This window comes from Oncorhynchus mykiss, chromosome 23 (assembly GCF_057628025.1).
Source record: "Oncorhynchus mykiss isolate SJ-2025 chromosome 23, ASM5762802v1, whole genome shotgun sequence".
Lineage (NCBI taxonomy): Eukaryota > Metazoa > Chordata > Actinopteri > Salmoniformes > Salmonidae > Oncorhynchus > Oncorhynchus mykiss.
Window position 1 is genome coordinate 7,444,891 of NC_143044.1, and position 26,500 is coordinate 7,471,390.

The window sequence follows — 26,500 nt, forward strand, 5'->3', positions numbered from 1 at the left end:
CAAAATGTTATGACATTGAATCAATGTGGAAAACGGATTGGATTTGCAAAAAGTCATCACCATACAGACATCTCAGGATTTCTTGTCTCTTTTTCACCCAACTTTTAACCTAAATCCAGTGACATGGTTGAACGTTTTGTTGATTCACTTCGAATTCAAGTTAGTTGACAACTTAATGAAATGTACACTTACGTTCAAAAGCTTGGGGTCACTTAGAAATGTCCTTGTTTTTTAAAAAGCACATTTTTGTCCATTAAAATAACATCGAAATGATCATAAATACAGTGTAGACATTGTTAATGTTGTAAATGACTATTGTAGATGGAAACGGATGATTCTTTATGGAATATCTACATAGGCGTACAGAGGCCCATTATCAGCAACCATCGCTCCTGTGTTCCAATGGCACGTTGTGTTAGCTAATCCAGGTTTATCTTTTTAAATGGCTAATTGATCATTAGAAAACCCTTTTGCAATTATGTTAGCACAGCTGAAAACAGTTGTGCTAATTAAAGAAGAAATAAAACTGGCCTTCTTTAGACTAGTTGAGTATCTGGAGCATCAGATACTACTCCCTTCCTGTGAAGAGCGTTGTACAAGATCTTCAGTTTCTTGGCAATTTCTCGCATGGAATAGCCTTCATTTCTCAGAACCAAAATAGACTAATGTGTTTCAGAAGAAAATGATTTGTTTCTGGCCATTTTGATCCTGTAATCGAACCCACAAATGCTGATGCTCCAGATACTCAACTAGTCTAATGAAGGCCGCCCAGTTTTATTGCTTCTTTAAATCATCACGTTTTCAACTGTGCTAACAGAATTGCTAAATTATTTTCTAATGAAAAATAATAAACTTGGATTAGCTAACACAACGTGTCGTTGGAACACAGGAGTGATGGTTGCTGATAATGGGCCTATGTACGCCTATGTAGATATTCAAATAAAAATCTGCCATTTCCAGCTACAATAGTCATTTACATAACATTAACAATGTCTACACTGTATTTATGATCATTTTGATGTCATTTACATTGACAAAAAATTTGCTTTTCTTTTAAAAAATAAGGACATTCATAAGTGACCCCAAACTTTTGAACGTTAGTTGATATTTTTAAAAATATGACTTTGAACTGACTGTCCCCAGTGGGCACTCACCTGTGGCGTTGACTATCTTGTCCAGTAGGGGTCTTAGAGTGGGTGGGGCACTGTGAGGCAGCAAGTATGTAAAGAAGAACCTGGAAATTAAAATCAACACCGGAGTTTCAAACACAATAGCTGTATTATTTGGCTTCTGTTCATCTTATTAGTCATAAAGATATTGGTTTGTTTGTGTATAGTTTGTCCTCCGACAAATTAAAGGTAAGTTTCGGTGTTCTTCAAGGTTTAATTCTAGGACCACTAATGTTTTCACTATATATGCTACCTCTTATGATGTCATTTGGAAACACAATGTCAACTTTGACTGCTATGAGGGTGATATACAGCTGTACATTTCGATGAAACATGGTGAAGCCTCAAAATTGCCTACCCTGAGAAGTGGACGATGGATAATTTTCTACTTTTAAACTCGGACAAAACAGAGATGCTAGTTTTAGGTTCCAAGAAATAAAGAGATCTGTTGTCGGATCTGACAATGAATCTCCAAAGTTGTGTAGTCGTCTCAAATAAATCTGTGAAGGACCTCGGTCTTACTCTGGACCTTGATCGATCTTTTGATTAACATAACAAAAATATTTTAATTTTTCCGTCTTTGTAACATTTGCAAAAATCAGAAACCTTTTGTCAAAAAAATTGTGCAGAAAAGCTATTCCATTCTTTTGTCACTTTAAGATTAGACTACTGCAATGCCTTACTCTCTGGCTACCTGGATAAGGCACAAAATAAACTTCAGCAAGTGCAAAATATGTCTGCTAGAATTTTTACTATAACCCACATGTTTTATTTATTTTGTATTATTCCAGTGCTAGCCACTGGCTCCCTGTTAAAGTCCCCATGCAGTTGTTTTAATTAAATGTTTTAATCATCACTGTATGTCTAATAAATCACTGTGTGTTATTTCATTAAAATACTGTAACTCCAAATATACTTATAGCCCTCTCTTTCAGTCAAATGGCCTAGTGGCATGGGTGGAATGATATTAATATCTTTCAGAATTTCAGAATTCATAAACATAAAAAAGTCAGTGTTTCTTTATATTTCAGTCTTCTGTGATATAGTGTAATATTGGGATGCAATCTCAAAATGTAATTCATTTCAACTCTATATCTGACATTTTTAGTTTTTTAAAGCCCATAACCATGTGTGTGAGGTGTATACTTTTGTTTCAAAGCAGATTTATTTAAGACTACCAAGTAACACACTGTGTGACCCTGGTTTAGCCCACTGCAGTAAAAGGTTATCATTTATTTCCCGAGCCTCCTTTTGCCATTATAATGCTTGGTCAAATCGTGTGCGTGTTGATACAAATGTTAATATATTTACAGACACAGCCCTGATTGGCGGATAGGATCACCCAGACTCTAGACAGGCCAAAACCGTCCGCAAGTTGTTTTTTGGGGCCCTCTAAAGTTTTTGTAAATAAAATACTAAAATCACCTGGAATTCAGCTAAAAAATGTATTTAATTTAAATCTGTTTACCAAGTATTCCCACGAATAAAAAAAAGAAATACAGTGCCTTCAGTAATTATTGGGACAGGAAGCATTTGTTCTTCTTTTGGCTCTATACTTCAAAACTTTGAATTTGAAATCAAACAGTGACTATGAGGTTAAAGTGCAGGCTGTCAGCTTACATTTGAGTGAAATTACAGTACTTTTTGTACATAGTCCACCCCTCATTTTAGCGGAACAAATTCACTTGTGTATTAAAGTAATATCAATTTAAGTATTTGGTCCCATATTCATAGCATGCAATAACTTCATGACGCTTGTAACTCAAGCGGGGGGGGGGCGACTCAAAAACCAAGACCGGGAGGGGACAAGGGTTCCGAGACCGAATCAAGACCAAGACCAGATGCGAGTACAATTCAAGACTATGATTGTAATTTTGCCAAATCACCACCGTAATAAAAGTTCAAAATGTCCAGTATTTCGGTGTTCAAATTTCAGAACATATGGATTCTTTAGACATTCAGCATAGTGAAAAAAAATGCATGCTGAGGAAATTACAAATGATTACTAACCCGAACGAAGTGGGGACCAAAGGGCCTGCTACATCTTCAGAGAAGTGCTAAGAATTTCTAAAAGAATTATAATAATATAATAATAATATTATTATTTTCAATGATGTTCTGATTTAATCTCTTCAGTTTTTGTTGGAAAGGAAGGGGTTAACACTGAATAGAAAAAAAGATCCAATCAGGATTTTTCTTTGCTGGGCTCTGGGGAGATAAATCTAGCTTGCTAAATCAGCCATTGGCTAGGCCATCAGAAGCTAGATAAAGGCGTCTGTCATTCAACTGTATTAGATGATGCTGCCACCGCTGTGCTTCACGGTTGGGATGGTGTACTTGGTTGGGATGGTGTTCCTCCCCTTTTTCCTCGAAACATAACGATGGTCATTATGGCCAAACAGTTATATTTTTGTTTTATCAGACCAGAGGACATTTCTCCAAAAGGTATGATCTTTGTCCCTATGTGCAGTTGCAAACCATAGTCTGGCATTTTTATGACGGTTTGGAGCAGTGGCTTCTTCCTTGCTGAGTGGCCTTTCAGGTTATGTCGATATAGGACTTGTTTTACTGTGGACATAGATACTTTTGTACCTGTTTCCTCCAGCATCTTCACAGGGTCCTTTGCTGTTGTTCTGGGATTGATTTACTATTTTCGCACCAAAGTACATTAATCTCTAGGAGACAGAACGTGTCTCCTTTCTGAACGGTATGACGGCTGCGTGGTCCAATGGTGTTTATACTTGCGTACTATTGTTTGTACAGGTGAAAGTCAGGCGTTTGGAAATTGCTCCCAAGGATGAACCAGACTTGTGGAGGTCTACAATATTGGCTGATTTCTTTTGATTTTCCCATAATGTCAAGTAAAGAGGCACTGAGTTTGAAGGTAGGCCTTTAAATACATCCACAGGTACACATCCAAATGACTCAAATGATGTCAATTAACCAATCAGAAGCTTCTAAAGCCATGACATAATTTTCAGGAAATGTCCAAGCTGTTTAAAGGCACAGTCAACTTAGTGTATGTAAACTTCTGACCCACTGGAATTGCTATACAGTGAATTATAAGTGAAATAATCATTCTGTAAACAATTGTTGGAAAAAATTATCTGTGTCATGCACTAAGTAGATGTCCTAACCGACTTGCCAAAACTATAGTTTGTTAACAAGAAATTTGTGGAGTGGTTGAAAAACGAGTTTTAATGACTCCAACCTAAGTATATGTAAACTTCCGACTTCAACTGTATTAATGCTAATTCGCTTTATTAGTTGTATTAGTAGTTGTAACAGTAGTTTTTATTAGTAGTTGTTCAAAACGGTTTTATGCCGTTAAAATTAATGTAATTTTTGAAATTACTATTTAGCTGTTATTATAATTATTAGACAGTAGTTGGCATAATATTATTGTTACTAAGTATAGCTTTAGTTTTTTTCATTTGGACCCTAACCCACTTGAAAACGAAATGGTGCATCTCAAGAGATTTCCTCCTGCAAATGTTTTCATAAATAAAATAAATAGGTATGAAATAATTGACATTTTCAAATACAATCTCTTTTGGGCTTAGTTGTGGTCAATTGGCAGTGTACCATCCGCTCTTAAAAAATCGTCCTGCGGTTGAATCTAGTTGCTAACCCCTGCTCTAGATCCTACCCCTCTTACCCCTTCAAAGTAGGAGGATACATATGCAAATCAAAGATGCCATCCCACCTGAACATACTTTTTTTCACTAAAAGGGCATTACTGCACTGCCCCGTTATGACTAGGGATGAATTCAAGCCCTTGCTACATACCTACATGGCCCATCCAAAATTTTGCAGGCCCACACACTAAAGATTTCTGGCCCCAGCACAGGCCTCCTTTCGAAGCAAGCAGCTGGATTGAGGGCTAACTTGTTCCTAGAAGGCGCATCATGTCATGCCAGCCTTTTTTCGCTATCCTCTACTTGAGTGGGTTGAGTCACTAATGTGATATTCCTGTCCGGTTTTGCGCCCCCTCGGGCCCATGCAGTCGGGGAGATCTTCGTGGGCTATACTCAGCCTTGTCTCAGGGTAGTAAGTTAGGTCTGTTGATATCCCTTTGCTGGTGTTGGGGCTATGCTTTGGCAAAGTGGTGGGGTTATATGGTTCTCCCCTTCCGGGGGTAACTTTGGACAGGGCAACAGTGTCCCCTGATCTCCCGTCTCAGTCCCCAGTATCTGAGCTGCAATAGTCTGTGTCCTATCTGAGTTTGTGTCCTATCTGAGTTTGAGTTTTCTTTACAGAGACAATGGACATTAATCAATATTTCAGTAAAAGTGTTGGTTTTAGCCAGCCGGCTAATTTTCAACAGCCGTCCCTGGGCAGGTTATTGGTATACTGTGTGATCTCAAATTCTCATGTCCTGTCTGGTGTCCTGTGTGATGTTAGGCATGCTCCCTCTAATTCTCCTCTCTCTTTATCTCTATGTCTCCCCTCCTGAAGGCTCTAGTTTTGTCTTATCTTGATTATTGTCCAGTCGTCTGGTGGAATGCAGCAAGGAAAGACCTAGTTAAGCTGCAGCTGGCCCAGAACAGAGCACCACATCTTGCTCTTCATTGTAATCAGAGGGCTGAAATAAATACTATGCATGCCAGTCTCTCTTGGCTAAGAGTTGAGGAGAGACAGACTGCATCACCTTGCTTTTATAAGAAACATTCATGTGTTGAAAATCCCAAATTGCATAGTCAATTTACACACAGCTCTGACACACACACTTACCCCACCAGAAATGCCACCAGGGGACTTTTCACAGTCCCCAAATCCAGAACAAATTCAAGAAAGCGTACAGTATTATATAGAGCCATTATTTCATGGAACTCCGTTCCATCTCATGTTGCTCAAATGAACTGCAAACCTGGTTTAAAAAAACAGATAACACCTCACGGCACAACACCTCTCGCCTATTTGACCTATTTTGTGTGGACCCCAGAAATAGTAGCTGCTGCTTTTGCAACAGCTAATGGGGATACTAATAAAATACCACATACTTCCCGGAAGGACCTGAGACCATGACTCCTGGCGACTCCTGGCTGTCCCTGTACCAGTCCATCTGGTCGTGTTGCCGATCCAGTTATGCGGCTATGGAACCCTGACCTGTTTCACCGGACGTGCTCTCTCTCTCTCTCTCTCTCTCTCTCTCTCTCTCTCTCTCTCTCTCTCTCTCTCTCTCTGCTATGAAAAGCCAACTGACATTTACTCCTGAGGCATTGGACTGTTCCATCCTCTATAACCACTGTGGTTATTATTTGACCCCGCTGGTCATCTAAACGTCTTGAAGAACGATCTGGCCTTAATGGCCATGTAATCCTATGACCTCCACCTGGCACAGCCAGAAGAGGACTGGCGACCCCTCGGAGCCTGGTTCCTCTCTAGGTTTCTTTCTAGGTTCTTGCATTACTAAGGTGTTTTCCTAGCCACTGCTTCCTCATATGCATTGCTTACTCCTTTAGGGTTTTAGAATGGGTATATCTGTATAACAATTTTTTGGGGGAACTGCTGATGTAAAAAGGGCTTTATAAATAACATTTGATTGATGTTGATTGATTTCAACAGAACCACTAATCATACTATGATGTAACTAATTCAGTGGATGCTGATGTCCCTTTAAATCAGAGGAAGAGCTCATTGTCATGGCTGAAATGCAATTAACCCAACCCACCCTCCAATTTCTCCCTCCCCACCAGCCTCCACTGAAATAGTTAGATGATCATTTAACATGGCAGAGGTCTTGCTCCTCCTAACCTGTAGGCGTTGTAGAGGTTGCGCTTCTCGTTGATGCCCAAGCAGCGCCCTCTGCTGCAGGGGAGGGTGAAGTTGCGGGCGGGAAACTCCATGATGCAGTCGGAGGGGGAGCAGGGGGCCTCCTCTGTGCTGGCGTCATCCAGGTCTGTGACTTTGAGCTCCCCCGCCACCAGGACAAATTGGCGAGGCCTGAAGTCCAGCAGGGTGACAGAGCCCAGAGGGGAGTGGGCCAGGTAGTGGAGCAGACGCACTAGACTCAGACAGATCTGCAGCAGAGAGAGAGAGAAAGAGTTTGTGAGTGTAATGTTTACTGTTCATTTTATAATTCACTTTTTATTGTTTATTTATTTTCACTTGCTGCGGTCATATAAACATATGTTTCCCATGCCAATAAAGCTCCTTTGGATTTAGTTGAATTGAGAGAGAGGTTGAGGGAATGGTGGCTCCATATCTAAATCTGTTCAGGGTACATGAATCTACTTCTGTGCCAAATGTGGAGCCTTTATCTTAAAACAGTCCAAGTTAGAGTATCCGCCCTGAAATTGTAAGGTTGGAAGGTTTTAGTGTAATTCTGTAGCAGATAAGAGAAATTACAGTGGGGATGAGTCAGTCTGTCATTATTTCCCTGATTCCATCTCTCTATTCCATTGCATTGTTCTCTTTTCCACTGCATTATTCTCTTTGGGGTTGACTGAGAGCAACCCCCCCCCCCCCCCCCCCCTCGCCCCCCATTTCCTCTGTGAACACTCATAAATCCCTGAGAGAACCACATGAGTCTGTGTGTTTGTGTGTGCCCCTCTCCCATTGTGTGTGTCCAGGGGTCGAGGGTAAGGGCTGAAAGGGGCAAGGAAACACGTGAAAGGGGCAAGAGAACGCGTGAAAGGGGAATAGACACCTATATTATACAGACTATAAACCATACATCTACGTTCCCAAGAGCAGAGAGGGGAGTGAGACAGAGGGGAAAAGAGGAGGAGAGGAGGAGGAGCTGAACAGCTCATTTCTTTTCAAGCGAAACAAAAGCTGTTTTTAATGTACTCTGGATTAAGTGTGAGTGGGAGAGGTGAGACACAGAGCACTCAGGCGTGAGTTAGGGTCTGGAGTCTCTTTCTAACCCTAGTAAAGTAAGAGTAGTGCTGGAGGAATGCAACACTATGTTACACTATGCTTAAATGGGGCAATTTGCAGTTGCTACATACATTTTTTGGACTTATAAATGAATTGTATGTATATAAAAAGAAACACTGTATAGGCTCAAAACATGGTAAAAACTCGTTGATATCATGTTGATATCATGGATGGTCGGTCCTTGCATCTATAGTTCTGTCTATGAATTTGGGAGTGGATACATTTCTCCAGCACCATCCCTCAGCTCCCTACCGAAACAGTGGTGAGGAATTAGCATTCTTGTTGTTTCAACTGCTGATTGCCCCTTTAAATACTTTTTAATTTTTTTTTTATTGATTTGATTGATAGCCATAGTTTTTTTAGAGTACCCTATTCTGTCATTCTATTTGACCATACTGTGTATTGTAAATACTGCAATACAGGTTTGATAGAATGTATCTATAATTTAACATTTCCATAAATGTAAATGAGCCTGACGTGAAGGTTGACAGACAGACTGCTGGGTGGGTGTGGTTAGTGAGGATGGAGGGGTTAAAGGGGATATGGGTGTGTCTGTCTCACTGACAGGGGCTGCAGGCCAGGGCCATCAAAGCCTTTGTCAACGCTCACAGGAAATGGTTACAGACCTAAATGGAGCATTTGAAATTCAGTGGGTTTACAGCGCGCCTCCCCAGAGTCTATTAATGCCTCATACGAATTGCAAATGCCCAGAGAAAAAGCATATTTTTCTTTCATTTCGCACTCCACATTTCAAGGGAAGGATCTTGGGTGACCTGACGCTTATGTTGTGGGGAAACAAAGGAGCAACCAAAAAAACAGCACACACTGATGCTGCATGAACACACACCGCACACACAAGATCCAGAGATAGTAAGTGGTGGCACTCCATTGAAATAGTATTATTATATTTAGGTAATAAAAATGTAAAAATAATAATCTCATTGAATTTGTCTAACCTCATGCTCTGTTATTGCATTACGGTAAAATTGAGTTACATAGACAAAACCAAGACATCTTGTTTGAAATGCAATGGTTTCTCTCAAAGCTAGACAAAGTCATTTTTCACTGTGCTTCAGATCCACTGAGTGAACCACAAAGACATTTGCAGAGCCATTCATAGAAAAGCAACTGATTTCTACGTGCAACTTAAAGTTATTTAAACGCTGTTTCTATCAGACTTACAAAAAGGAACAAGCACTAGGAAGGAGTCTTTAAAAGCATGGTCGCTGTTTAAAAGTGGGAATTACTTGCACTAACCCAGCGTTTCCCAAACTCGGTTCTCGTTTAGTTTTTTTCCCTAACACTACACAGCTGATTCAAATTATCAAAGCTTGATGATTAGTTGATTATTTGAATCAGCTGTGTCCTGAGGACCGAGTTTGGGAAACCCTGCACTAAGCACTGGGTATTGTTCTCTGTGGAAGTACTCACAGGCTTGGAAACCCGTGTGGCTATCATTAAAGGCCCAGGAAATCAAAGTGGAAAGTTATCTCAGTCGATTTATTTACCAGAAGGCTGATGTTCAGTGGTGGCCGGGTGCCATTTAAGATGAGGGAGGACGATTTTTGTATTTTTATGAGTATGTACTTATTTATATTAGCTACAGCATACTGGATAACTGTCATTCATATTCCATTCAGCCAGCTCAATGTAACATCGATTGGTTTAGGCTACTACATGATACTCCAATTTTCCCTGTACCCATCATAAGGTTGCTACAAGCTAGGAGGTTGAGGGAAAAGTTTGAGTAATCAAGGTAATCAGACAGTGACACATTCAATACCACCTTGCACACTATTTGCTGCATCTAGCTGATCTAGGGTGTGTAATCATTAGTCGGAAAGTTGCAAACAAAGGTTTCTATTGGACAAATTCAGTTATGTTTTCACCGTTTTTTTTCAGTTTTCTTCCATTTAAGAAATGTTTTTCAAAAGACTTCGGCAGAATGAATACACCCCTGATCACCCGCAAACACAGTTCACTTTCATAGAAACCTTTCCAAACCAAACCTTCATACCACATCCAAACAGCATCATCACTTTGATCTTTATATAATCCCTTCTCGCATCTACCCGGTCTCATCTCACCTTTGCTTGTGGACTTCAGTGCACAACACAAAAGCTGTCTGTGACCAGGCAAACAAACCTTTCCAAACCTTCATACCATAACCGCTAACTGCTACACACAGCCTACATCGTTGTCAGCATATTAGGTAACATCGGTCAACATACTAGAACTAACGTGTTCGTAAACCCACTACAATCATGTAGTACAGTGTACAGCAAGCAGTTTAGCAGTTCACCGGCAGGCCCTGGTGGCAAATTAATAAAATCAAATGCTTACCATGACTTGGAAGAGTTCAAGTGTTGGGTAGCCATAGCCAGCTAGCTAACATCGCATCCCTCTCTGTTTGAGCTGGGTGTTTGAGTAGGCTAAACTTGCTAGCTGCATTAATTAGCAAAGTAAGTATAATTGAAAGTGAAAAAACACAAAATAGTTCTCGCTCTCGCTTCTCCGTCATTTTTGAAGAAATTTGTTCATTCAAAACTGTTCTACTATTGTCTTTCTTTCTCTTTGAGTCAACTACCCACCACATGTTATGCACTCCACATTTCAAGGGAAGGCTCTTGGGTGACAAGGGAGGCATACCTGACGCTTATGTTGTGGGGAAACAACTACTAGTTATCTCCCTCACTGATCAGCTCAAATTCATATTGTTCACACTCGTTCTAACATGGACGAGGGCAGAGAAAGGTGCCGTGCGTGCTGGTGTAAGAAACATGTGTCCACAATCCACCTCCCAGTCAGTCGCCCGCTACTCCTCCCCTCTACACAAGAGCGTCCCCCATCTATCCTGGACAAGCAGTATTAGTCAACATGACTATTGACACCAAAAGTGTGCTGAGTTAGGAAAACAGAGATGAACTGCTTTGGCAATGCAAGCTAGCTGTAGCTTGTGCTTTCAGTACTAGATTCAGTATTTGATCCTTTGATTGGGTGGACAACATGTCAGTTCATTCTACAAGAGCTCTGATAGGTTGGAGGACGTCCTCCGGCTGTTGTAATAATTACTGTGTAAGTCTATGGAAGTGGGTGAGAACCATGCGCCTCCTAGGTTTTGTAGTCAATGTACCCAGAGGACGGAAACTAGCTGTCCTCAAGCTATACCATGGTGCTACCCCAGAGAGTGCTATGGAGGCTACTGTAGACCTTCATTGCGAAACAGATTGTTTTAGTCAATTATTTGGTGACGTGGATATATTTAGTATAGTTCTATCTAAAAAGGATAACTTTTTTCATGTTTCACAATTTGTATTTTTATGAAATTTACGGAGGAGGATGGTCCTCCCCTTCCTCCTCTGATGATCCTCCACTGGCTGATGTATTTGGTGTGGTGAACTACACTATGAAGCTCCGTGAGGAAGCTCGGACTTTGGATAAAGGCCGCCTCTCCATGACAAATACAGTTTTGATTAGGGATGAAACAAATGATGCTTTAGGAGGTCATAGACTAGTGTGATGACATGTAGATAGGCTTAGTGTGTAGTGTTATAAATGACAGTGACGGCGCATTCAAGGACGTGTTGAGCTATGCTTGTGTCAATGGTTACACTGGGAACTCTTTAACTAACTTCCCCATGCCCAATTCCAAACCCACCCCTAGCCTTACCCCCTAGGCACTTGTACAAATCTGAAAGGATTGCATAGATGTAAATGATATGGAAGCTCAAGGCACTTAAGGAAGCCCAAGGCCTATCAGAAGGCATTGTGAAGCTAAATTTGGCAACAGTCTTTCCCACCCTGTATTCATCATCACAGTAGAAGAGCTGACTGTCTCAGTGAATCTCCTCCAGTCTTGCCAGTGAGGAAAGGAAGCAAGAGAGAAAGGAAGAGAAGAGAGGAGGGGATAGAGAGAAAAGAGGAAGAGAGCACTTGCTGGTGATTTCATGCACCGAAGCTCTTTCATCCTCTGTGTGGCAAGCGGGTGGACCCTCCCCCGGCCACATGAAGCAATAGGAAATAATTAGAGCGCGGCTCTGTGGCGATAGTGATCGGCAGACCCGGCCCGGGGGCCCCGGCGGCACACAGGTCCATGTTGCCCAGCTAGGGAGGCAGGAAACTGAGTAGGAGAAGGGCCCTGGCTCTGGAAATACCATCCGCTATACCAGTAGTGTCCCTATAAACCAGGTTAACCAAGCCCATGTTTCAGCCAATTCGCTCTACATTCTGAGTCAGCCTGCAATGGGTTTGAGTCACAGGCCTTAGTATCTACTTACGCATGTGACCTACCCTCAGTCCCTCAGTAACACCTACCAGAATTCAGCCTATTCTGTTGACTCATACATGTGGCACTCTGTTCAGTGAGAGAGGGGATATCACAAGACGTTGACAAGATAATGATCATGTCAATATAGCATTTGATTAAAACCCTGTTTTAAGTGAGTGCTTAAGTGAAATGTGTGTGTTGTCCGCTAACACTCACCCTGAAGCGTTCCTCCCAGGAGGTCTGCAGTAGTTGGATCATCTCCAGAGGACTTCCCAGCTCTGTGATGGCTGTCACCGTGTCCTGGATGTCATTGCTGTCTTGGTAGCAGTAGCCGTACAACTGGAGAGGACACCGAGAAACACTGGTTCTTCATCTATACACACACGATATATACACTGAGCGTACAAAACATTAGGAACACCTTTTTAATATTGAGTTGCACGCCCTTTTGTCTTCAGAACAGCCTCAGTTAGTCGGGTCATGGACTCTACAAGGTATCAAAAGCGTTCCACAGGGATGCTGGCCCATGTTGACTCCAATGTTTTCCACAGTTGTGTCAAGTTAGCTGGATGTCCTTTGGGTGGTGGACCATTCTTGATACACACGGGGAAACTGTTGAGCGTGAAGAACCCAGCAGCGTTGCAGTTCTTGACACACTCAAACCGGTGCACCTGGCACCTACTACCATACCCCGTTCAAAAGCACTTAAATATTTTTTCTTGCCCATTCACCCTCTGAATGGCACACATACACAATCCATGTCTCAAGGCTTAAAAATCCTTTAACCTGTCTCCTCCCCTTCATCTACACTGATTGAAGTGGATTTAACAAGTGACATCAATACGGGATCATAGCTTTCACCGGGATTCACCAGATCAGTCTATGTCATCATGAAAAGAGAAGGTGTTCCTAATGTTTTGTATACTCCGTGTAAACCTGAGCCGTCAGTGACAAACAATCTCATTCAGAAGATTGAATTACTGTATATCGGTTGCATGCATTCTGATGTTTTTAAAATGAAAACGCAATGAGACATGCGAGAGCTTTGGCACTCATTAATGTTTCTTTTGGTCGATTGAAGTAGTTTTACTCTCCTCTTTCTTGCTATGGTAAGTGCCTCCCAGAGATGCCGGCCCTTTGCTTGCATAAACATTTGTGTAAGATAATTTGTGCCAGAAGAACTGGTTAAAATAAGTGGGCATGAAATTCAATCTAAAAGCATAACAACCAATACGGCTGTCAACCATACCATCGGGGAAAACACTGACTATGCAAAACAGAGAAGGTGGCATTGCATGTTGTTTATTGGTTAATAAAAGGCTTTTACAAGTGAATGATGTGAGAATGTAGCGTTGTCTGAGAGTAAAGTAGTGGAGGCTTCATACTCTCTGAGGGTGACTACTGCTTGTTAGCAGTTTGGGTGTGCCTGTGAAGAGCGACGCAGAGACATTTTATAGCGGTGCTGTGTGATGGGAAATGTGAGGTGCCCAGTGGGTGCCAACCTTGTGGGAGGATAGGAGGGGCTTGTGGGCAAGGCTGGCAGAGTGGCCCCTCACCCCACCACTGGGTGCAGCATGACAAACACATGAAGAAGACTGCACTTATAGAGCTTAAATCAGCCCCTTTTCCTTGTGCAGTGAGAAAAGCATGTATGAATTGAGTTCAGTTGAGGTTAAGTTTTCGAGTGTTGTAGAGTCTCTTTATTTCTCTCTGTAGAAAAAAAATGTTCTGTTGAGTATGTGAATCTAAAGTGCATTTTTGCAGCAAAAGAAGAATGGTGTTTTTTTTTATACTGCCATCAATGCAGGACTAACACCTTTTTTTTGGAGTGAGTCTGTGTGTGTGTGTGTGTGTGTGTGTGTGTGTGTGTGTGTGTGTGTGCGTGCGTGCGTGCGTGCGTGCGTGCGTGCGTGTGAGATTGCCCTTGGCAATGCCAGAGAAGCTTTCCCAGGGGTTGGAGTGTACGGAAAGTTTTGTTATCTGAGATTGAATTCACAGTAATGACTATTATCAGCACACGCCATCTCCAGGCTGTGTGTACTGTATGCACCACGTCTGCAGCCAGTGCTGGAGTTGTTGGTATTGTGTGCAGCGGAGGCATTCTTGTGCGAACACGACCGCATCAGGGCAGTGTTTTCCCTCCATGTCAGACGAGACTCATTGGCAGCTAAGGCTGCCCAGAGTGAGATAGCAGCTGTACGCATGCTGGGGCAGTGTTTGTGTTTGCTTTGAATCTGGTGCCATTTTGTCTGACTGAGGTTCAGAGGTCACTCACCTCGGTCGTTTGATAATGTATTTTTACTGAGAAAGGCATGACCTCATTGAAGCGTTTCAGAGAATTATCAAATCTGTGCAAATGTATTTATATATTTCTGCAACGGGATTCTGAACGGTTCGGTTGTGAGTGCTGTTCTGAGTTCAGAATCTATTCTGCTGTTGTGAGTCCAGGTCTTGATGTGTCTCTGTTTCCTCTTTACATAGAGGTTTATCTAAGTTGCATCTTTGGATGGGTGTATATAGAGCATGAGAGAGCGAGGCCTTAGTGAAAAGGCTGAGAAAATCTGAGGTGAGGTAAGTGTGAAAAGGCAGGCACGTTAGGAGCCAAGCCTATTAGGCCAACCTCCTGGCAGTTCACCACTTTCCCGGCCAGAGGCAGGAGTGAGTCAGCATGCCATAGCACAGCATGGCCTCACCGGGAACAGAGAGGGGGGCCAAGGGCCAGGGCCACAAACACACACCAGCCCAGGGACTAGTCACACTCACACAGGCCAAACCCCCACTGGCCAGTTGGCTGTACACACAAGAAGTGAGTTGAAGGAAGGTTGGAAGGTCTCTCTGTTCTTACTAAACTAAATGTAGGGTAGCGGGAACGTGCATTTCAACTGAGACCGGTTAATAATGCTGAGAGTTGAAGATGGACAAAGAGAATGAATCCATGCAGGTTCTGCTTGAGGTGAGGCCGGGTAACCAGGGTAGCGGTCAGAGTGAGACGGGTCTAGCAGCCAAAAGGGGGGGGGGGGGGTGCTGCTGCTGGAACGGCTGCTCGAGTAGCAGATGAAATAGTCGAGAACATATGCTATGCGCGTCATAATATGCCAACGCACCGGTGCTCCACAAAAGCATTTCTGTGTGGGACATTATTAATGTGTAAATAAACGCCGGGGTCGGCAGGGCAGTTAACCCAGTCACCACACGCTCTTACCGAAGGCCTCCTGGCCCCCGATCAAACCGGCCCCGGGGCGGACATGTTTGTCCAGAGATGAAATCCCCAGCATCTGCCAGAGCCCAGAGCACACTGCTGCTCTTCTGTTGGACAGGGTCACTGCAGGACTGAGTGTCAGTCAAACAAGAACACCTCTATCATACCAACCGGATTCTCTCTGGATCTCTGCTACGGACTGGGTGGGGACTTACTGTAAAGCCCAGTACAAAAAGTAGAGCTTTTCATTTCACTCTCAAATCAGGTAATAAGTAACATACTTTGAACTATTATTCATGAACTTGTATGAAATGCATGTTTGAAGTCTATCCATGTGCAGCGTAGGGGTTTAACTTAGTGCTCGCATGCGTGCGTATGTGCATGTTTATCCTTGTGGGGACCAGAAGTACTCACGAAGATAGTAAAACAAGGGGACATTTTGCCGTTCCCCAAAAGGAAAAAGGCTATTTTCGGCATAGGGGTTAGGTTTACAGTTACAATTAAGGTTAGGGTTAAAATTAGGGTTAGTTTAGGGATTTAGGGTTAAGGTTAGGGTTCATGTTAGGGTTAGGTTTAAGGAAAATAGGATTTTGAATTGGAATCAATTGTTTAGTCCCCACAAGGAGTGTTAGAATTAGAATAAGAGTTTGGTAGCAGCAGTTGTTTGGTAGCAGCAGTGTGTGTGTGTGTGTGTGTGTGTGTGTGTGTGTGTGTGTGTGTGTGTGTGTGTGTGTGTGTGTGTGTGTGTGTGTGTGTGTGTGTGTGTGTGTGTGTGTGTGTGTGTGTGTGTGTGTGTGTGTGTGTATCGAATGACATTAATGGTTGGATTTGGTATGCCTTGTTTTAATCAGAGACTTGGACCAAGTGCAACTGGCAGAAAACCCTCTGTCATTTTCCTTTTCCATGTGAATTGATCCTAGTACATTAGATGGACTTGATACTCATAATGCATTAAATAGAGGAGGGTGAAATTGTTAAAACCGTAAGTTTGGGTGCATAAAGGGGTTTAAACGTTTTGAGTTTCGATGATTACACACTCCGTTTATTACATCTTTCCCCTTATATAATTTGCATGACTTCATAGGGTTGAAAACAAAGTCTGGAAGCGAGCGTTCTGGAAGAAAATATGTATGACTGCTAACTTAGTACTTTTTGGATGACTGTAAAAATCTACCGAATTCTTTTTTTTTTTTTTTTTGCTGAATTTGGTGCCTTACATCCTCAACGAAAAGGGGGAGGAAGCATATAGAAACATAAAAAAGTTTGTTGAGTAAGAACTCTCATCGACTTGTTTTCTCCAACCGCTCAGTAAAAATAAACAACATTTAAAAAACGGTGTCGTAGGAGAGGGCTGCACAACAAGGTGTTTTGCAGAAAGAATTTACTCCCAATACTCTGGAGTGACATTCACCTTCTTATTTCCTCCTTAAACACATCACAGGGTTTGTCAAATCAATACCTGACCTTCAGACTACCAGTTAACAGGAGCTGAGCATGTTCTCAGAGTGAAATAAAGGGGAGAAGTTACAGAGCTTCAACTAATGCAAATGATGTGGGAGACTCGCTGGCCATATCAAATAATGTTTCACACCAATGTTACTTCATCCGATCAAATTATTGTTCACATTTCTCTTTTAAAACTGGGGGGACTTTTTTTGATGTTCTATGAGCACATACACAACAGCCCATATTCAACTTCAAAACTGTACTTTCCTTGACTTTCTTTATCTGTTACTTAAGAAGTGATGACGTGCATGTATTGTATATTCTCGGAACGTTTCAGAGCAAGAAGACAAGCAGAAATGTCCTATGTTTATGTGGTGATGGTCTGGGGTTCTGGGAGTCATGAGGGCACCCTGCTCTCCATGTAGAGTGTGGGGGCTGCAGGGCTGCTGAGCCCCAACATACCCTAGGGGTTGATCAGAAACAGGGCTGAGGGCTTAGCGAGGCAGGGCAGGCCCGGGACAACAGTTCTCTGGCGTTCTCTTTTCCCCCCAGCTTCCTTCCCATGGAAGTCGGAGGTTAAAGTGTTAACCCCGGGCTTAATTGCAAGTCTGTCTCCAGTCCACTCATCCTCAAACTGACCCCAAGGCCCACAGACACCCAGCTTTCACATTAACACAACCTGGTTACTGATTCCCCAACTAACGGAGGAGATCTACTGAGCAGGCCCTGGGGGAGAGAGGGAGAGGCTGACAGGCTTGTGTAAACATAATCCAGCTACACAGCCAGAAACCCTGCAGCAGCCCAGAGGTCCCACCACTCTCAGATCATTTGTATCCACCACGTATACTTTTGCTGACAGGTAGCCCTTACATTCATGTCATTAGGTAGACACTCTTATCCAGAGGGAATGCATACATTTTCATTGTTTAACAAAAATTATTCCATACTGGTCCCCCATGGGGACTCGAACCCACAACGCTGGTGTTGCAAGCACCACGCTCTACCAACTGAGCCACACGGGCCCTCCTCCCCTCATTCCCTCCGTCACGCACAGCCCTCAGTCCGGGCAGGCAAGTAGCCCCATCTTGTTATCTCCCTCACTGATCAGCTCAAATTCATATTGTTCACACTCGTTCTAACATGGACGAGGGCAGAGAAAGGTGGAGGGCGCCTGCCGTGCGTGCTGGTGTAAGAAACATGTGTCCACAATCCACCTCCCAGTCAGTCGCCCGCTACTCCTCCCCTCTACACAGGAGCGTCCCCCATCTATCCTGGACAAGCAGTATCAGTCAACATGACTATTGACACCAAAAGTGTGCTGAGTTAGGAGAACAGAGATGAACTGCTTTGGTTTCTACCTCTGATCCCCCTCTCTCCAGTGAGAGAGCATTGAGCCTCTGTCTCCTCCTCTCATACTGAGGACTGGCCAGAGGCAGACACTAAGCAGACAGTGTGCTGTAGACTGTTTTGCTCAGACAGAGCCAGACTTCATTACTCTAACAGGATATATTGGATCAGCAGAGCTGGACATTAAATACTCTTTGGGATACTAAACATACAAAAAAGTTTACTTGCAATCAACCAGTTGTTTAGTTTGCACCATTTTTTTTGTAAATGATGCATTGATGTCAATGGGAGATTTACGTGAAAAATATTGTTATACATACAGATCTCAAGTTATGATTCTAGTAAGTCAAATGAATATCAACCTAAGCCAGCTAAAATAAACATTTGTTTTAGTAATGGAGATATTGCTCTAATTCAGTCTTAAAGTTAATACATGATTTATTCCAGTGATTTATTATTTCTACGGCTAGTGGAGCATGCCAGTTAACTTTACCCTAGAAGTCATTCAGGCATTTTTCCTGGTGCACAAAAAAGTGCATGTATTAGCCTTAAGGCCAGTGTGCTCATGTTCATAGAGGAATGAAGAGGAAATAATATTTTCCCTATGATTAGAGAGAGAAATTCCATACCATTTCCAGTTTATGTTGACATTTTCTAAAGCAATTCCTGTAATCCCTCAATGTAGCTTCCATGCCAGAAAATGAATTTTGTTATTTATGTTTATCCTGAAATAAATCATCTTGGTATTATTTGCTTATGACAACGATGATAGAGTGGGATAGCCAAAGTGCACTTTCCAGTCACACAAATGCCAGCATGTACGTGTGTGTGTGTGTGTGTGTGTGTGTGTGTGTGTGTGTGTGTGTGTGTGTGTGTGTGTGTGTGTGTGTGTGTGTGTGTGTGTGTGTGTGTGTGTGTGTGTGTGTGTGTGTGTGTGTGTGTGTGTGTATTACACTGTGATAGCCAGAAAAGTCTGAGTGGACACACAAACCAAGACTCCAGTACTACAAAAAAGTTTTTGTTTTTTTAAATGTACACAAATAAACACTCCTGTATTACAGTCAATGTTAATGTAAGTCTGTACCTATCACAACACGGACTAGTAAGTGTGCGATGAGAGATGGGCAGCTACTATATTGGGCTCTTCCCTCCCCCCCCCCCCAATCCGCAACGGAACTTCTATAACGAAAATAACTTCCTATTGATGAATAAACCAAGTAAAACATGAAAAACAGTCCAGATGTATCAACATGCTGTAGTGACATGTCGTCCCTCTGTTCGGTGCTGTTGTCAAAAAAGAATGTCTGGTTATAGCTTGGCCATCCAGTTTGGAGGAGAGTTTTGATATGAGTTAATAATGTGAAATATTTCAATTATTGAATGTAAGTCAATTGAAAGACACCCAGTTAGTTATAAGTCAAAGATTGAAATAAGTTACAAAAGAAAGTGGCAAAGGCCTAACTCCCCATAGCCTTACTAATGAGGCCTAACTCCCCATAGCCTTACTAATGAGGCCTAACTCCCCATAGCCTTACTAATGAGGCCTAACTCCCGATAGCCTTACTAAGGTCTAAAAAAGTCAAGAAAAAAAAGAACGTTTTACGTACATTGGTTTTATATGTTAATTTTGTATTTTAATTCAAGGTTAATGTGGGTTTAACATTGTTTGACAATAATATGTGCTTTACAATAATACATATTTTATAAGGGTGTGATATTGTTTTATTGTTTGCTATTTAAATCTCGATAAGAATGTACACTCCCTCTAAAGCTTCATACAGGGTAAATAACTTGATTACGGGTCAGATATTCACCTATATCCCAGGCTAGGGTATCATTCTTAAAATGTTTCTACATTCACCATGCAAACAAAAAGATCAAGTCTGATAGAAGTGACTCAAAATAGGTATGACATATTTAGTTTAAATAGATAACTTCCAGTTCGACTGCGCTAACAAAATACTAATGTATAGCAATTCTGATCAAAAGATCACAAACTTATAATATTGTCCAGAAAATTATTTTAGAGAGCATAATTGATTACATGTATTGTATTTTAATAAATGTTCTGTATAGACTGTTTGGCTACTGTCTTGGTTCTGTTGTACCATCCTATAAAACAGTAGGTCTATCTTGAAAACGTGCCACTTTTTACTTGGTTAAAGTGCAACTAGCGTTTTACCTTAAATTAGCCGACCTACTTTTTTATTAAGTTATAATAACTAGGCTACACTTGAATTCAAAAACAAAACGGCACGTTTTCCACTGGTTTGATGACTACATATCTATCCAGCAACAGTTGCGATCAAAGAATGAAATGCCCTCGACAATGTCGTTTGGATTGCTGTTGTTTGGATATTTTAATTGGGCCTCATGCGGTACACATTACAGTCAAGCACAGACTTAGGCCTATATGCTGTAGCCTATAAATGCCAATGTAACCAGTACCCCAAGGCCATATATTTTCTCAAACAGTAGCCTAACATGTGAAACATTAGAATAACATTCTTCAAATATTGGCCCTATATCGGACAATGTGAGATGCTTGAGTATAGGCGTGCAACTGTTCTTGTGCATACATCTAGGGATACGTGTACAGGCATCACTATTTGTAGACCTACATTGTAGGCCTATGTGGATTATACATGCTTTATTAGTGTGGATATTGATAAGGCTATTTGGCCTAGGCTACTTATCTCCGTCTGAATTGTAAAATCGTCCTTTACGCATGCATGCACTTATATTGGTGATGTTATAGACAAGCTGCTTAAAGACGCGCTGTTAATATAACGTAATAAAAAGGCCTTCTTATTTTTTTTTTACACAAATGTATTATGATTTACCCGCGTATCGGTAGGCTACGCCACAGATCTGGTGTAAATGCAAATAAAATACAAGGTAATATGCGGCAGAGCCTCGGGCGTCTCACCACTCACCGGCTTGTGTACTATGCAGATCCAGCAAACCGCTGAACGGCTTAAAATCGACAGGATAACAATGAAGCGATGGCGCTCATTCAACTCTAAACTATTAATCAGCCACTAAACGGACAACACATCCACCAAATAGCACTATTAATAATAGGCCAACCATGCACTTATTTCATGTTGCCTATTTTGTTTTCACTGCACTCTGGACTGATTTCTCAAGTAAACTCGTGGAAGTGGAATACACACCAATTTCCAAAGTGTTCAACCCATGTGTCACTTTTGACACGCCGAGAGGCTTAATGTAACGTTTCACACCTATGGTTATTCAGTCATTAGGGAAAGAATGATTCATGGTTTGGCTGTTGGTATAAGACAAAATGGCAATTAACTAACTTCGATACTGCGTAAAGAGCACAAATGGGGTTAAATTTGAAGTCAAACTTAAATGATTTATAGGGCCACTGCTACAAGTTATAACGAAATTAATGGATTTCAGATAAAAATCCTTTAGGCAATAGGCAACAAAAACAAATATATACTACATCTTAAATAGGTCTGTGTGTGATACTAGGCCTATGGCTAAATAAATAATTGTGCAACAGAAATGGCTAAAAGACACCGATCAGTAAGGTATGAATTTGTTAGCTAGCCTAGATATAGATTACCTTCAGAATGTTGGGGTGCTGTAGCCTTTCCATCAGCGTCATTTCTTTCACTATTTTGAAGGACGCCAGTCTGTAGCAGTCTCCAGGTGAACCATATTTCTTTACGCAATTTTCCATATCGTGTCCCCCGAAATCCACCGATTTCAGAGCCACCGACAAGCTGTTGTTGAGAGACGCCTTGTAGACAGCCTTTGTGTAGCCTGAGCCGAGGTACTGAACATTGGTCACGTTGTCTATGCTGCTGCAGCCAAGCATCGGAGTACCGTTAACGCTGCTCAAAGTCATAGTGAAATCTTTCCGTGATGCTGTGGGCATGTATATGGAAGGTGAAAGTCGATTTTGAAAATGCGTCTGTCGGTTTTCGGTTCGCTCAATTACTTTGATAGGGTCCCAATTGTCCCCTGGCTCTGAATCCATGAGCCTCCGTCTCTCCAGCTGGCGGACTGGGTCTCCGGTGCCAGACCCATGCGCTTGGCGCTGACGGTACCGCACAACCTCATCGAATCTTTCTCGTATCTGCAGCAGAAGGTCCTGATGATGCCTGCTTCCTACGGCAGGTTTACTATTGGACTCGGCCACAGCTTCAGTGACTGACTCGCCGATTTGAAGCTGCGAATCGCCTGTAACCTGCTGCTGTTTTTCGTGGTAGTACCGATGTACTCTATGGTCATGGTTCTGATGGTGCTCAAACCCTGGTATATACAGCAAATTCATCAGTGTACCAAGGAAGAAGGCAAGACAGAAACCTGCCGCAACCACTATCCTTCTGCGCTTCATTGTGATCAGTTTTATTAATATCATTAAAATATGTCTGTTTTCGCCTCCAGCCCCAGCCTAAGCAGTCTACCACCTCTGTAGCCTTGCCCGGAGTCCACGGTTCTATCGTGCGCGTCAGAACTTAATGGTATACTGATGCCTCGAACGATGCCGAATGCGCTATGATCACGTCTTCATCTTGATTATGATTTATGCAGCCAAGCAGGTTGAAGATCCTCCCCATATAAGGTTGATCGTGGTGATACACTTGCCTTCACAGACTGCAAAGCCCACCACTTATGTAGCCTATGCGCGCATCAGGCAGGGGTCCTCTCTCGTAGCCTACTTAGAAGCCCCCTGAGCGACTGAACAACCGTGACGCCACTGTGATTGACAGCATACGTATATCATGCAGCTGTGAGCACTGTAGTTCTCCAGGCAGTGCGTTTTCATTAGGGTACGTCTTACATAGAACATTTTACAACCACACTACCCATGGTGCAATGTGAAAAATCTATACACTGGACACTTAGTTCCAACAAACCAGCAGCTGTGGGGCGGTGTTTGAGGGTTCTTCGAAATGCCTTTTCGAGTAATGGCACGCGCAAAAGCTGACCACTGAAGCGAGTGATGAAGGCGCATTAGTTGATTGATGGACATTAATAATAATATCTAGTATTGCTCTTGATGGATGAATCTTATTTGAAATCACAATTTTGAATGGCTAGGCTTATATGTGTTTTAAATATAGACTTCCTTTAATGGTTTGCGAAATACGTTCTAATAGGGGCCTACGCCTCAGCAAAAGAAAATGGGATGCCTAGTCAGTTGTACAACTGAACGTATTGAACTGAAATGTGTCTTCCGCATTTGACCTAAACCCTCAATCAGAGCGGTGCAGTCTTAATCGACACTCACGTCATCGGCGCCCGGGGAACAGTGGGTTAACTGCCTTTCTCGGGGGGGAAACGCCAGGTTTTTACATTGTAAACTCCGGGATTCGATCCAGCAACCTTTCGGTTACTGGACCAACGCTCCTACCTGCCAGACTACCTGGTCACTCCTTAATATAAGCCAATTGGTTATGTCATCCATATTATAAATTGGTACCTATCTCGTAGATGTTATTCTGATGGTCTATTGTTACACAACATGACAAGTAGGCAAGTTGAAATGTTTTCAATGAATAATGAGCATTGCCTTTAGAAGAGACAACAAACATTTTGAGCACAATGCTTTTCAGCAAGTATTGCATTTAGCTAACACTTTTTGATTGCTTTAAATCTACAACCTCGGTTTTAAATTGATAGAGAAGTTCAGACTCCTTGCAGGATGAAGTTATGCGAGCCCCTCTGTTACTTGGAAAGAAAAATGTGTATAATTATGTCTCTGGGGTCTGAGAAGTAAAACTAAATTAAAAGCAGACATTACAAAAAAAAAGCTGTATAAATAATCAAATAATAGGCTCCAATAAGGCTTTGTTCAACTCGGCTGAGATAAGCATTCCTCGAATGGAATCTCATGTTAGCCAGCACCCCCGCCTTCCTAAATAAATCCCGTGGTGTTTGTCTACTGTAAATACACTGTAGCAGTGCCAGCGACTTTAAAAAAAAAAAAATGAGCCACGACCCCTTTTTAGTGGGCCCAAACAGAGAGTTCACGCAGAGGTCTCGCTCTCTATTGTGGTAAACAATGACGAACTTTAAAATAATGCCCTCGTTTTTTAAAATTGGATTACTTTAATGACAAATTAGTTATTTCTGGTGTTGCAGAGGCGAGACGGAGCGGCCTCTATGGCTTCGTTAGGCCAAAAAAATCGTCAGGATGACGCGGCGAGACCAGTCTAAACCCTGCTGGGTCTCCGGATAGTGTAGACCTGAATGCTAGTGACACGTCTATCCATCAAACCCACATTACCATGCTGTTAGCAACTAATTAACACATACAATCAACCTGGAAACTGAACAAACAAAGCGGAGACAGCGGGGCGCAGCCGCATGAGGAGGGGGTAGGGGGGCTTATAGCTTTGGTTAATATATATTAGTCTCGGTTTTAAAAAGGTCAGAGTAGTGTAAAAATTATTATATTACATACTATTATATTATACTATATTAGCCTACATTATATATTAGGAACCATTGGGCCTTTTTGACAGATTGGTAAGGATAATTTTGGATGGAACTGCAGTGGAGCTGAAGCGTTATAGTAACTATACCTCATTATAGTAACTATACCTATACCACTGTATCCCACACCAAATTGTTTAGTGTATGGAGCTGTTCTTATCACTTTAAGACTGTTTTATGTCTAAAAGTGGCATGGCTGTAGAAAATAGTTGCTTAGGAGGATGATAATTAAACATTCTGACAATAAAAGTGATTTATAATAATAATAATAATTAAATAATTAACAATTTGTGTATTTGACGTTTCTCTTTCTTTACTTTTACACACAGTGATTGCATTCAATCATTGTTATCTGGTAATATAAATGGCTCATTAGAGAATGATTGGTTACACTTATCTAGGCCTATTTAGCAAAGTCCTCCTTACATTATGATGTAAATGATAATTTTTTTAATTGAACCTTTATTTAACTAGGCAAGTCATTCTTATTTACAATGACGGCCTACCCCGACCAGACCTGGACGACGACGCTGGGCCAATTGTGCACCGCCAGGGGACTCCCAATCACGGGCGGATGTGATACATCCTGGATTCAAACCAGAGACTGTAGTGACCCCTCTTGCACTAAGATGCAGTGCCTTAGTAAATACATATTAGTTAATATTTAGGCCTATTTTTGCAGCCCAAGTGTCAACAAGTTTTGACTTGTGCAAGATAGCCTAATCACCATAACGCACTGACACAAAACATTTACAATTCTTTCTTTGACTGGATTTTTGAGTAGCAGGAGTGATGTGTAAGGAAATTGTATTTTCCTCATGAGTGGTGCAGTTGTTGCTGTAGTATTTCCGATTCCTTACTACAAGGGTGGAGAGGTCATTTATTTGTATGGCCTGGTTAGGGGCGGAGGCCTACAGCTCTGCGGGTGGGGAGGCCCAGTGCCCCTCAGGGGAGCTATCATGCATTAATCCCACTTAAATAACTTCATTTTCTTGAGGATTTCTGGGGACAATAGCCAAACATAGTATTCTTATAACCACTGTGCTGCGGGGCCTAACCTTTTTAAGGTTTCCATTTAACCGGCCGTTTACATGAGAATCCTCACAGAGGGAGTGGTGGTTGGCTGGCTCGGGGGGTGACGGATTAGCCTGCTGCAGTGCAGGAATGTTTAGCCTTTGCTGTCCCTTTGTGATTGGCGCAACCTACGGCTGCATGTGACTGAGCTAATCCTTTTACGTTCTATTTTCTGAGGGTGATAATTATAGCCTATGCGTCGGTTACTGTAAGCCACACATTCATTCAAATGGTTATGGGGGGCATAGGTTGACCATTCATTGTGTGCTTAAGTAGACCTAATATGTCACCCGCAGTAAATGGCATGTGTCAATCAATCACGTTTGAGCCGGAAATAATGATCAGCAACCTGCAAATGTGAGAGGTATAAATATATTAGCTGTAAACGTGTACATTTTGTTGCAAGGACCCAAAGGTCAAAAAGAAACGAGGTAGTTTCTTGGATAAGCCTTTTTAGCCAGAGCCATTTCTGAATCAGAACTTCAATGTACAGCGGAGTCAAGTCAACTGGAGCTGTTTTTAGTCAATATAATTAATTTCTGAACAGTGTCTTGATGTTGTATCTATTACATTTGCTGTGTTTCTTATTCGTGGTTTTGATTTTAGAAATGCACTGTACATGTATTTAATTTCCCA

General features: G+C 42.0%; 1 protein-coding gene across 2 annotated transcripts in view; it reads right to left on the minus strand.

Moving 5' to 3' along the window:
- LOC110502346 (extracellular tyrosine-protein kinase PKDCC) overlaps positions 1–24,276 on the minus strand; it is a 36,789-nt gene extending 12,513 nt beyond the window's left edge. For both annotated transcript variants that reach the window (XR_005039155.2, XM_021580295.3), the window contains exons 1-4: positions 21,909–24,276; positions 12,538–12,660; positions 6,927–7,192; positions 1,155–1,234 (exon numbers count right to left, since the gene is read on the minus strand). Coding sequence is in view for 1 of the 2 variants with exons in the window: in XM_021580295.3 (XP_021435970.1) it covers positions 1,155–1,234; positions 6,927–7,192; positions 12,538–12,660; positions 21,909–22,709 (1,270 nt within the window). In the remaining variant the exon portion in view is untranslated. The remainder of the gene's footprint in view (positions 1–1,154; positions 1,235–6,926; positions 7,193–12,537; positions 12,661–21,908) is intronic.
- Positions 24,277–26,500: the final 2,224 nt, after the last annotated feature.